Source organism: Chaetodon trifascialis, chromosome 6 (assembly GCF_039877785.1).
Source record: "Chaetodon trifascialis isolate fChaTrf1 chromosome 6, fChaTrf1.hap1, whole genome shotgun sequence".
Taxonomy (NCBI): Eukaryota; Metazoa; Chordata; class Actinopteri; order Chaetodontiformes; family Chaetodontidae; genus Chaetodon; species Chaetodon trifascialis.
The window spans coordinates 25,893,219-25,907,587 of NC_092061.1; the positions used below are offsets into that span (position 1 = coordinate 25,893,219).

A 14,369-nucleotide genomic window follows, 5' to 3' on the forward strand; every position below is an offset into this window, starting at 1 on the left:
AGTTTTAATAATTACTGCTGCTTGTTTTCCTACAAATCTCTTTTTTCCAAACAACAGACATTTTGGGGAATTTGGTGATTATGTCTTCATGTCTTAATGTGAGATTGACAGAAGTGCTAATAATAAAAATCCTAAACTTTAATTGTATAGCACATTTCACACAAGAAATTCAGGTCAAAGTGCTTCACAACAAAGAAATCACATACACCAAGTGCTTCACATAAAAAACAGGGATAGAAAATTAACGTAAAATAAGATGGAGAATGAAGAAATTGCATAACATGGAAAATAAACCCACTGAATAGTAATAATAAGATAAAGGAATAGATTACATAAAATATATACAATCAAGCAAAATACCACATTTTAAAAGAAATGCAGCAGTGCACAAGCGCGAGGTAAAGCACAAATTCAGGCGGGTGTCAGGAAGTCATGGCTGGTTTAAGGCTAGTGAAGAGATGAGTTTTGAAATTTTCTTTTTAAAAATATCCAGCGAGCTGGCTTCCCTGATGGCTGTGGGTCGAGTGTTCCAGAGCTTTGGGGCATCATGGACAAAGGCTGCATCCCCAGTTTTCTTTCAGCAGTTGCTGGAAACCTCCGATAAACCAGCAGCAAATGATTGCAGTGTTCTTCAAGGCAAATAGCGAACAAGGGATTTAGTAATGTGGCTTGGTCCTAGCCCATTAAGGGCTTTGTATGCAAAATCAATTCTGAATGTTACAGGAAGCCAGTGCAGAGCAGCTAAAACTGGACTAATGTGCTCTCTCCTCCTGGTTCTGCTTAATAGCTGAGCTGCAGCGTTTTGAATGAGCTGAAGTCTCTCAGTGTTTTTCAAAGAAATTATTGCTCCTCCATTTATTTATTGACAAACGACAGTTACTAATGGAGTCTGTAGCTGCAGCCTCTTTTGGCTCAGCAGACATGTACAGTTATGTGTATCAGCATAATTACGGAAACACACACTGTGCTCTCTAATGACGTCACCCGGTGGCAGCATGTGTCATGAGAACAGTAATGGACCGAGGCAGCTGCCTTGTGCAACCCCAAAACAGATATCATGTTTCTCACTCATCTCAAACTTTCTCTCTTTGATGTATGTTTCAAACCAGTTTAGCACAAAGCCAGAAAGACCAACCAGCTGTTCAAGACAATTGATTAAGATGTCATAGTCAATTGTATTAAACACTACACTTAGATGTAAGAGGACAAGAACTGAGACCTTGTTTTCATCTGAATTTAGTCTGAGGTGACTGATTATTTTAGTCAGAACAGTCTCACTGCTGTGGTTTGTTCTAAAGCCTGACTGAAATTCCTCCAGAATGTTATTTTCTTGAAGAAATCAGTTAATTTGCACTGAAACCATCTTTTCCAGTATCTTACTGATGAATGGAAGGTTGGATATCGGCTTATAGTTGGTGAGTGCATTGGGTTTCTTTAGTAAGGGTTTTACAACGGCTGTTTTCAACACATCTGGGAAGATGCCTGTTTGCACAGATGTGTTTATAATCTTCAGGACATGGCTTGATACACTGTTAAACACTCACTTGCTGTAGGTACAGGGTCATTCAAACAACTCCAAAGCAGCCTTTTTTACACATTGTATGAGTGACTTTGTCTAGGTCAATGGACGAAAGCTGGATGCAGTCACAACATGAACCATCTAAATAACCCTACCTTTAACATCATTGACTTGATGCATTTCCCATCCAAAGCCATCAGTCTGCCACCTCTATCAGCAGTCAGCACTGAGCCCTTGAGCCTGCTGAAGTAGTATTTCATGACACTTATCATAAAAGATCCCAACCTTGTCAAGACGAGTCAGTTGAATCACTTTGACACTGTCTTGTTAAAATCACAATATCTATCGCAATATCTAAATAAATATGATTTAAATTCATTGAACGTTTCGGAACACCAACAATTTCTCTTGACTATACTGTTGTCACAATATCTTTTTTTCCACTTAATGATGTTTCTACAAATCTACAAACCAAACAGTGAGATTACAAGATTTAGGTCTGGTTTACGACGGTCCTATGTATGTGTCATCGCCATACAGCAACAACTGTAAAACATCACAAAAACAGACCACAGTGTGGAAATATCAAGTTGATAACATTTCTTGATCTGCTGCTGGTGCTTTGATTGACCAGTCAGTGCTACTGAGTTTTCAGATTTCCTCATTCTGAGCTGATAGTGACTTGCTTGGTCTAACACTGTCTCTGACCCCAGACAGAAGAAATGATGTGAAACCGGCATAATGCAAACTGAAAAGTTTGAAGTGAAAGCCGAAAAACTGAAAAATAAACTTTTCTAATGAGGAAAGTTACCCACTATACAAGATGTTGATCGGGAGCCAAATTCAGGTCAGTCTATCAAACACAGGGCCTCTCTTCCAAACTGTGGCGCTCACTCTGAGGCTTTACTGTGTCCGCTAATCCGTGTGTGACAAATACTGTTTTGTTAGCAATATTTTAGCTACAATTACAGTGAGTTAGTCAAGTCATTATTTGCAAATCACATTGGAGTTGCCAATGCTGCTTGATGTCAAATCCTGCTTGCGTGGTTCTTACAAGTGTCTAATTAGTGTTTAAGCTGCAGTTGATAATCTCTTGAAGGTTAAAATTTGATTAAATAGTGATGTTAGAGGTGGCTAATTTGAGCTTTTCTCCACACTGTACTGCGGTATGAGTTAAGGTCACACTTTGTTTAGGTGCATTATTAGTTTTCAAGTGTATGAAAGAACAAGCATAATAATATTTAAGTTTTGTATTCAAAAAATATTCACAAATATATTAAAGTACATTAACTTGGTTGCAAAGCATGCACAGAAATATATTCCTACCTAAACTAACATGAGCTTGTCCTAAAAAGATCCCAGTCACTACCGAAGTTACTTATCAGTAGTCTGTATTACTGTAGAGACTCTGCTTTTCTGCCTGTAATGCTTATTTCTGGTTGTTCTGCTCATCTCTGAGCATCAACCTCCTCTTCTGTCTGCAGTGCTGAAAAAAATGGAAATACAGCAAGATGGGACACCATGCAGACAAGGGGACAGACAGCTGGTTTGTTTTCTGTTCAACAGGTTAGTCTGCAAGTGTTGTATGCTGGTAACGCCTTGACTCTACCATCCATGGTCCTCCACACTGCTTTATACCCCAACCGAGAACATTTCAGAAGCCGGCTGTTGCGCCTGCCCAGGTCTGTTGACGTGATCAGATTCTGTTTATTTGCTTTATTTTTTTTCCTAGAATTTTGTGTTTTAGCTCTAAGGAGGCCATGCAGTTCAACTGTTTCTTTTGTGTTATCTATTTCTATGATTGACCAGATTCTCTGTGTCATTCCTGAGTCTGACTTCCTTCTCAGCTCAAGAAAACTACACTGAATCTATGTGTGCATTTTAAGCAGAGCAGAAGGGAGAGATGCTTCTGCGATGCTTCTCAAACATTTTGTCCGGTAGGACCTCAAGCATTGTCTGGAATGGCTGCGATCAGCTCTGGCCCAGTGGAATCAAGCCGTAGTTGTGTTCAGGGCACAAGCGGCACAGTGCTACTCAGGAGGCCTCATTTAACTGTTAAATGTTAATGAAGTTTACAAACGGTTGATAAATTATTGCGTTCTTACCCTCTGCTTCAGTGTTTTCTTAAAAAATGTTACTGTTATGTTAATGTTAAGTTTACTCACAATTTCATCTATAATAACCATAAAGTTAATCTTATAACAACCGCTCCCCTTTTGCGGTGGTCTGCCTAAAATAAAACAAATTGACTTTCTGATTATTAGACACCTTAAATGAATTTGGATTTCACATAAAGATTTCAAGACTTAATACATCACAGGACTGCCAAACTGCTTTCACAAAGTACTATTAGTAGTTCTACATAGTGCCAGCATTCAGTGGGTGGTAGATGGTTAAATTGCTTGTAATTTCCTTTTTTTTGTCATATAATTCATCATTTACAAATGAGAATTTTTCTTTGTAATTATATTGTGTAACAGATTAATCTATAGAATTTACTGATTACTTCTATATCTATTTCCTATCATTATTATCCTGTTAATTATCCACCTGTACATACATTCCCTCTCTCCAAATGTGCAAGTCTAGCAGGTACTGAATATGTAATTAGTTTGTGCTTCTTGTTAGAGTTATTTTATTTGTGGTTAAGATTTTAGCTAATGAGGGCACATCTCTGACATGCCTAATACAAACCAAGGAGGTCTCTTAGGTCTGTGGACTCAGGTCAGCTAGTACAGCCCAGAGTCCAAACTAAACATGGTGAAGCAGCATTTAGCTGTTATGCTGCATGCAACTGCCAAAAGATCTCAGATGTGTTCCAGCTGCAGCGGTTTGCAACTCAGGCTCATGAGTCTACGATTGAGCTCTTTCAATACATTTTTTAAATGACTATGTTAGTCACTCTGTGCTTTCTTTTAATGATACATGTATATGGATGTTCTTTTGAAGCAAAGCACAGTGAATTGCTCATGTGTATTAAACAGAAACAGCTACAGAAAAAAACTGACTAGTGCCATTGTTAATGTTTTTCTAACATTATTTTCATATCAATCTCTTGGCATGTCCTTATGTTGTTTGTTTGTTTTGTGATTCAAACATAACTTAGCTGCTGTAACTCCAATTTCATAATGGGATTAATAAAGTACTCTTGTCATTCTTATACAATGGCCACTTACCAAAAAATAGATAGTAAAGAAAATAAGACAAAGAGGCTGTGTTTGAACAGTCGTCCAAGTGTGTTTGTTGAGTTGCTGTTCTGATTTCACCAGACACCCACCAGCCCATCAGAAATGGCCGTGCTACATGATGGAAAATGTTAAAACTAGCCTATCTGAGTGTGACTGCAGAGGGCTGCACAGCAGACAGCATTCAGATGGACCGCAACTAATGTTTGTTTGGTTTTTTTTTCATGAATTTATTAATTGTTTAGTCTATAAAACAGTCATGAAATTGTAAAAGATGTCCATCAGAATTTCTCAGAACCAAAGCTGAAGTCTTCAAATTCCTTATTTTGTCCAAAGGCCCTCACAGCCCACAAATATTAAATGCATATTTAATACTATCAACAGAAATGTAGCAAATCCTAATATTTAAAAGCTCAAATGACAATGAATTGTGGCTGATTTTCTTTCCAATTCAGTGAAATAAACACTTTAGCATAACAGTATATCTGTTAATAATTTGATGATTGTTTTTTTCAGATTTTTCTAGAACTGCAGTGCAGTACGACTGAGGCTCCTCTGTGTCTTATCTCAGTCTACACATTTTGAAAGAGCAAACACATAGACAGCAACTCATAGAATAAATCAATTGTCACCATGACGGCCTAATTTTCTATAAGTGAACGCCTTCAAATTAGTAGATTTAAGAAGGAAATAAGCATCTATTCACACTATTTCCACATGGCTTTGGCCATCACACTGAGGGTAAACTATGTTCATCAAATCCTTCCCCTGTCCTTTTCTGCAGCACCTGTGTGTGTCAACCACTGGTCACAAACAGCATGGTCCAATGACTAACATGTGCCCACCAGCGAGACCGAGAGGTCCTCGAGGCAGGACAGGACACGGCGAGCTGAGACTGGCGCTCGGCAGTCCATTCATCACTACTTGTCCTTCAGCACTATTCTGTCCCGGTAGGCCTGCTGCTGCACCATGGATCAACAGAGGACATGTTTGAACAGCTGACCCAAGGCCATGAAAGTGGGTACTGCAACAGCAGAGAACCATCAGGGTTGGCATATCAAAGACATACATCAGGTGTCCGAGAAAATACCTGTGATCTATGTATTGGAGCGGAGGCACCTCATGTTGCTGGGTTACTATCCTGCCTGTTTTCTTAGCTTAATGAAATCATGTCCATTACTCTTTGTTTCTAAGCTCTCTGATTTACTACACTCTATACTAGCTTTATTGTAACAAGTCCAGAGCCGCAGAGACCCTCAAAGGCTGACATCAAGCAGGCTGTGCCTTATTTAGTGAAGAAAAGCTTAAAAGAGAAAGCAGAAATACAGTTACTGTAAAACAAAAATAAGTCTACAGCCATGCCAGCAGCTCTGTGACACTGTACCTATGCACAGTGGTGCTTGGAGCTAAATGTAGTTATGTGAGCATGCTAACATTTGCTAATAAGCACGAAACCTGAACTACAGCTGAGTTTGATAGGAATGTCATTAGTTTTTCTGACATTTATTCATAAACCAAAGTACTGCGGGTAAAGCTTAATGACAAGCCAGGGGAGTTGTCCAAACCCATCAATTAATTGTTGAGACATTAAACTTAAAACCACAAATGTCAACCTCGTGGTATTAGAGGAAACGTCATCGGATGTCATTAGAATACATCGTCTGAAAACCTTGCTTTTTGCCAATGCTGATGTTGACATGTTGTAGTAGTAATTGTCATCTGCGAGAGGCTCTAAAAGTAAAGTTAGAGGATCACCAAAGTCAGCAGGATTCATTCTCTCAGGAACATGAATGTCTGTATAAAGATTTGTGGCAATCCATCTGGTAGCTGCTGAGAGATTTCAGTGTGGATAAAAGTAGTGGCCCAACCAGCAGACATATCATCCGCATGGCTAATAAAGAACAACAGTGGTCAACATCATGCGATACACAAGATAAGGACACTCTTATACCTTCCAAAGGATGGTCTATGAGAGATTCACTTCGAAAATCCAGTCATTCAAAAGGCCATTTACTTGAGATCGACTGACATAGATTTCAGCAATGACCCATACATCAAAGGGACATGTTTTTCGATAACAATATTGAATTCTCTCCGACTTGATAAGAGATGAGACCTCGCCTCTCACTTGACTCTGATTCTATAGAAGTTCACACCCAGATGCTATCCAGCAATGTTCTGTTGTATAAATATAATTTACACAGGACTATGTGTGAGATTCCTAATTACAATGGGTGTCTGCATGTGTGCATGCAGTCACACACACCCACATATCCCCCAGTGGGCCTTATGGCTGCTTGGAGGTTTGCTGAATAGGATGCTATCATAAAGCAGCCTTGTAAAAAGCTCATCTGGTACACTCTATCTGTAAACACACATACGAAGAAGTTCATTGAGGCTGCACAACCTGACACCTCTAAATTTGGAGTATATTACTGCTCTGATGCCAGCAATTGCTCTACAGCAAAGGCCAAATTAATGAGAAAAACACACATTAACGCTGTTTTTTTTTTTTAATAAACACCATGTTCTACTTGTGCTGAGACTTCAGAGAAATTGCTCCACAGTACAAGTGTGATTTATTACCATTTGCAGCAATGAATATGTATTTATTTAGAGCACATGTAAGAATCTTCAAAGATTACAGAAATGAAAATGAAATTCATAATAGCTATGAATATTTAAGCACAGTTTTGTATATGACTTTATACAATGTGTGCTTAGGTGGCTGTACAAAACAAGTTATCAGCCATTCAGAGATAGAAAAACTACTTTTTCTACTAGCTGTTATTTCTATACACAGATCTAATTTATTATTTATAATGTATGACTATTCCATAGACACTGATAATATAATCTATTTTTCTTATGCTATCTGGCTGTTGTTTTGACCCTTGAACTTCATATTATCAACTATATTAACAGTGTAAACTACTTTATGATTGGATCATTGCTATGTGTAAAAATATCAGCTATATGCCTCACATGAGTGAATATCAAATTAAATGTCAATACGGACGTCTATAAACCACGTTGCAGAAACAACACACCTCATCTCTGGCTCTTCTGTTAAAGCCAGTTTACCCTGCCTTAATAAGTATTTCTCATCTATACAGGACAGTGACACCTCCGCCTACCACATTTAATTCCCAAGTGTTTTTCACCCACAGGGAGTTCTTCTGCAGGTGCTGAAAAAAAAAATGTGTCCACATGTATCACTCAGGGCTCATACAAAGATTGCAATATTTAAAAAGAAACATACTCTGACGCAGTTTAGACAGGTATGTGGAATGAAGATGTGTGGCTCTAAGAGCACAACAGATTGGATCTCCTGACTGAGATGGATGAAAGGAATCTGCAGCTCTGTTACATGATTTAGCACTGTGACTGAGCGGGCCTTCTCACCCTGTCCTGATCGCCGTCCCCTCAGATTTAATAAGACGGACTACAGCGTTCATCCAGGACAGATTAGGCCATCATGACTCAAGCATTTTCAGAGGAATTCTAAATAACAGCACGCACAGCATGCAGATTCTCAAGGAAAGTTGACAATCAAGGAGCGAAAGAAAACATAGATTAGTAAAATGTCAGTATTGCTGTAATAATCACAGCATCATCTCAAATGCAGAGACGGAAAAATTATTCATTATTAATCATTCTGCAGATTCCTGATTAATCGATTAATCAGTCTATAAAATTTCAGAAAATTAAATGCTCATCAATATTTCTCAAAGCTAATTTAAAGTTCTCTGGCAATTAAATTTTGACTCAAGGTAACTAACTAGCTTTTCCCTCAGCTCTGAACTGCATGTGAGTCTAAGGAAACTCCATCTACTGAAGAGGACTGCGAGATATGTAGCTCTAAATTCTTTGTGTTTAAAAAAAAAAAAAATGATACAAAACAAAAAAGCAGCAAATCCCCACATTTAAAAAGCTGGAAAATTCAGTATTTTATCTAAGAAATGGTGATTTATCTCAGTCTAACTAACTAATGCTCTGCTGGATGACTTAATAAATGATTTAATTTGTCATTTCAGGTCCAAACGTCTTTTGTTCAGACCAGTGTTGTACAAATGTGAAAATGATTGTATTTGACACCAAGCCTAAAAATCACACAGACCTGCCGTTCAGGTTTCACTTAACTATTTACTCTGATATCATGTTCATGTTCACCAAACACGATGGCGGTTGTTAATGGCAGTGACTGACTCCAGTTCAGCTAACTTCAACAAGAATTAATTGATTTTTTTTCTGGCCACGTGGCCTGTAAGCATTAGCATTGCAAACATGGTGTAAATACAACATTTACTGGCTTTTATCACTTTATCATTACTTTGTTGCTGTGACTAACATTTACATGTGTTTGCATTAATTCTTGACCGCCTGACGAGCATAAATCCAGCAGCATCTCTCTGTTTAGCTCTGTTTTGGTTCCCGACACTTCCTGGAGGAAAACATTTGGCACATTGTGTCCACCAGCTTGTTGCTAACCTGTCCTTGTTGTGAACAGTTTGGTGCTGGGCAGGTGGTGTGCAGCATGTTTATCAGAGCTTGATCACTAAAAACAGAAAAGTCACCTCCAGTAAAATCAAAACAATGGCTAAAAAGGCTAAAATGCTACATCAAGCTGAGGGGAACTGCACAGTTGGATTTGTCACTCCCACTAACACCTTTGACATTACACATTCATGATTTTCATTGTTAATATAAAAATACTGATTGGTGCAGCTTTTATGTTTCTCATGCTGATCAAAGACATATGCTGCTTTTTCTGTACGCTGACACAACATCATGCAGCTGAGTCAATCTAATCCACTCTTACTGCCATTTTGGTTTTCTGTCACGATTTTCCTGGCTCAGGTACACGAAGATGACATCCCCAGATGATCCTACAAAGGTTTGGAACCAGGCTATTAGATGCCCTGAATGAGTCAGGCTTTTGCAACATAAACCCACAGATACAGATGACATACAGTAGCTGGAAAAAGCTGAATGTCTCAGTATCATTCAGCCACATAGCAGACAGGAGAACCCAATGAGCTGCCGGGCTGATTGCTGACTACATTAAGTCTCTTAGGCAGCACATTGATGAATCCACTCGCTGAAATGTGAAGGTAATAGTCTTGACATAGCAAAGACATAACTCACTGACTGTACCTGCAAAGTCCCCAAATGACAGCAATCCCAGTAGAAGGCAGCCCAATATGAAAGAGGACTTTGCTTTTATTACCATCATCATTACTGTATATCATTTCTGAATGTACAGCCATTTGGTTTCATTTAAATGTAAATCTGGGCACTGAACTGCGCACGTTGTCACCCTCGGCAGCCTGACTATGATGATTCATTCTGGGATCGGCAGGGAAAATATAAGAGCCCCTTTACTTTCTCTGAGGGAAAATAACAGATTTGACCTTTGTCTGTTTTCATGAAAGCACCATACACAGCAAAATAAAAAAACCTTGAGATTCTTTTTTTTTTTTTCCTCAAGAAAACAAAAGTGGCCACAGTTTTGTGCATCCTTTGTGCTCTGCTGTCTCTCTTCTCATTTCTTTTGTTGGCCAACATGAGGAACAAGAACAGAGAGGTACAATCTGCAGCATAAGGTCAGGGGGGAACTAACGCCTGGGGAGAACTGACGAGTCCATGTCAAATGACGTCGAAGCGATGTCATGCCAGTGATTACTTCAGTGAGACGAAATGCTTTTCTCTTTATCAAATGAGGTAACCACCAGGAGCCCGGTCATGTGTGCAGTCTCGGAATAAACATTAGCAGCTCCATACCCACTTCTCATACCATATTCGTATAACCATATATAGCATTAGGAAAACTTATAGCAGTGCATGTTGAATTATTGGCAAATGAACTGAGTGATATCAACAGTCCTTAATCAAATATCAAATAATCCCCTTGCTCATTATTTTTCTTCCTCTATACACACCCGCTCTCTTGCTAAATCACATGTCAAGAAATTAATAATCAAGTCCCAAATAAATTTGCCAAAGTGTCAAGTGTAATCAACAGGCCCTTCATCAGAAGCCAGGTTAGAAGCAGTATTATATCAGTGCTCTCAGTTAGCCTTTTTGCATCTCCAAGTAGGGCTTCATTAAGAGATAAATGCATGCTAAGAGTTGAATCCTGATCTATCAGGAAGTCACATCGAATTTCACAACTCAGGGAGCTGGAAATACCTCTTATGTGTTTCATGACCAGGACTGTGCAACATGATCGAAAAGGCTTTTAAAGTTTCCCTCTGGGCCACACCATACTTACTCGTGGCCATGTTACACAGGAGAAGCCCTCCTTCATGACCCCTCGCGTGAGTCTTGTCCCAGCCAACGGGCTCTGTGAACATCACTGTTGATCCTTAAGAGCTTAAATCTCGCTGAGTGTGAGCTAGTGCTGCTGAGTCCCACTGCGGCCAGACCACTGGGTTTGCTGCCATGTGGTTCATGGAGTCAACCTTGTGGAGAAATGTCCGTGTGACACCTGTTGTTAAGTTTGTGGCCTTTGAGACTGATGTGTCGTGCAGAGAAATGGCAACACGGAATGCGTTTGCGCTGAATATGAGGAGCTGGAGACAGCTTGAAATGTCACTTTGAGTCCTGCAGACACGATAGACACATTCAAGTTGAGTGAGATGTTACTGTAACTGCATCGAGGGATAAAATGCTTTGTGGATTTATTGGTTTGTCAGTGGACAGAAAATGAATACATTTGGTAATCAATTTAATCATTTCAATCATTCTTTTTGAAAAAATGTCAAACATTCTGTGATTTCAACTTCTCAAATGTGTGAGTTTTATCTTTGAGCTTTACACTGATGCTCAAACAAAAATAGAAATACGAGGATGCCGTTTTAGGCTCCGGGAAAGAAAGATGTGTCTGTGTTATCAGGCTACATCAGCAACTAAACTCCCAGTTTCTTTAAGTAAGAAGCTGTAGATTTTGTCCGACATAAAAGCAGAGCGTGGCTTTTTCTTTGCACGCAGGAAGTGACAAAGAGAAACTTGAGTAAAATCTTAAATACAAACTGACTCCCAAACAGCAGTGAACAAGCGCTTTGTAACATCTGCGTCAAAAAAATTCCTTTAGTAAACAGTAGAGAAACGCAGTGTGGGGAAACAGGAGTCCTAAGCACAGTTGTCCACTGTCTCCTTCCAGAGTTTCTGTATATTGAAGTCCCTTCATTTCTAGCACTGCTAATGTACTGTATAATTTATGCAGCTGAATGAAATTTAAATCAAAAAATTAAGATGCATGTTTGCTTGTATGATGAGCCTTTGAATCTACAGGCTAAATAATTATTCCCAGAGATCCCATGTGGCCAGTACTCAGGCAGGTGGGGTGTAATGAAAGACGCCATCAAGCTGCATTACAGGAATTGTATGGTCCAGTTTTTCTGGAGCATGACCCATAACATCTCAGCTTTTGCTGCTTCAATTTTTACTTTTTTTTCTCTTTTTTGTCTCTTATTAGTCCCTAAACTTTATGATGGTGCAGTAATAAATAGCTGGGGTACCCCTTAGGCTTCTCTTGGCTCGTAAATATACTTTATGCAAACTGTAACGATGGAGGTTGCGAGTGGACAAGCACTGGTTTAAAAACACAGCTTAGCATAAATGCGTTAGCATTTAGCATAATAGCATGCATGTGCACTTTCCACATGCATGGTCAGTGACTGAAGAGAGCATGGGATGGTGATGTTATGACCTTAACCTATTGCTGCTCTCTGTTCAGCTCCACGGGCTGCCATACAGTCAGTTTTGAACATGTGGCTCCCAAGGGGAAGTAAAATCCTATCAGACTGAAACAGCATCACTGTGTACGCTCACTTATAACCTACATCAACAGGAATCTGAAGAAACTCCTTAGTGCTGCAACCATTACAGTAGGCAGAGAATGATGAGCAAAATTTCAGCCGGTAAGATCAAAAAAGACACAATCAGATGAAAGACAAACAGATTCTTGTGGAGTTGAGTACAATTCAAAACCTCTGTTATGAAAAACATCAAACATCACTCTTTTTGTGGGTTCTAAATATTTTTTTTCTTAATCTTATGTTGTATATCTGAATGAATGAATGAATGAATAAATAAACAAATAAATGAATAAATAGAACTCAAACTGGGACAGATATCCAATGCCGCCTACCTGGCATGGCCATCTCATATTCAAGTGTATCTTTACCTACAAAACATGTGCAAAACAGGTTCATTATCTTTTTTTATAAACCACATTGGCACATGGTTTGGACCCATTGATCAAAATGTTCCATAAAAACGCATGTAACCCCACTGAAATCCAGCCCCCTGCCCTTTCAAACATCGTTTTAGGTGCGTCACTGGCACAATGCTTTTGTTATTTTGTGCTTAATATACCCCCTAATTTTCCCTAACACTGTATTCACATCATGATATCAGAAAGTGTATCGTTTTATAATGAAGACAGTGGTCTACAGAATGAGTACAGTAACTCTCAGAGAAAATGCGTTGACATGCCTGTTGCACAGGCGTGTCGGTGTAATATCATGCTCCTGAACGCAGCGCGGTCGTGATGATAGATCCATTAAAGACTGTGTGAACTGAGTGAAACTGAGACAATTTACATCGATTTGAGGTAATATGAAAAAGATAAACAGTGTGAGAACTTGACAGTGTGAGCTGTGGCTTGATGAATCAATATCTGAAGCTCAGCTGCGCACTGGAGGAGAGAGAGCTCAAACAGTCACAGTAAGTCCGAGGATGAATCAAAAACCCACGTTGAAAAATGAATGTGCACAGCTGTCGATTTGCAAAACATTCACAAACATCTAAAATATTTGCAAACACGACAGAAACGTGACAAGTGGTGCGTAACCACGAGGATGGCACAAGAATGTTTTTTAACACGCTGGGAGGGAAGGCTTTTAAAAGCAGTGACACCGAAAGTAGCGATGCATGCACACGGACACAGCTCTTACCTTTCGAGATTACAGACACTGTGCAATAAACAAGGAGCAGGAGGCCCGTCATGGAGAGGTAACGTCCTTTTGTCAGCGCACCCATACCGACGCGTAGCTCTCCACGGTTACGATACCGGGGTGACGGTGCTCCGGATCTCTGGTGCCTCCTCTCGCCTCCTCCGAGCTGGACAAGCCCCGTAAACCAGACAAGGGGACAGTTTGGCGCTGTGGTAGGAGAATAAGAGGCAGAAGAAGTGAATGGCTTACGGGCTGGACTGCTGATCGAAAGGGAAGAAGCATCTTCACTTCACTTTTGCTGTGCGTGTGTGCGCAGCAGGGAAGACGTGCGCTCCGAGTTTACCCCCCTTTCCAGGCATCATCATCCCGGAGCCTGGCTCGTGCTAACCAATGGTAGAGTGAGGAAGGCGGAGAGGAGGAGACCGTGGGACAGGCTGCATGTACACTTACTCACTCAAATGGTTCTCCTACCTGAAATGCAGCAGTTGTTAGTCCAGCCTGACTGTTGATACAGACAGGTTTAGGAGATACTGGCCGGGGCAGATAACGGATTTAATTTCACTTGACTGTTAAATGGGACAAAACTACAGGATCTGATATTCCAGTGAAATTTCCTCACCTGGAGATGAATTTCAAGAGACAGGGCAGCAGTGACTGACAGAAGATATGTGGTCAGTGTAAGAAGTGATTATTCCCTCTTCA

At 39.8% G+C, this 14,369-nt stretch overlaps 1 protein-coding gene across 2 annotated transcripts in view; it reads right to left on the bottom strand.

Annotated features, from left to right (window-relative positions):
- The window catches only part of unc5db (unc-5 netrin receptor Db), a 174,210-nt gene extending 160,186 nt beyond the window's left edge, over positions 1–14,024 (bottom strand). Inside the window, exon 1 of one of the 2 annotated variants that reach the window (XM_070965102.1) lies at positions 13,668–14,024. In XM_070965102.1, coding sequence (XP_070821203.1) covers positions 13,668–13,752 — 85 coding nt within the window. In that variant the 5' untranslated portion in view covers positions 13,753–14,024. The remainder of the gene's footprint in view (positions 1–13,667) is intronic. The other variant, XM_070965101.1, reaches the window with a different exon arrangement.
- Positions 14,025–14,369: the final 345 nt, after the last annotated feature.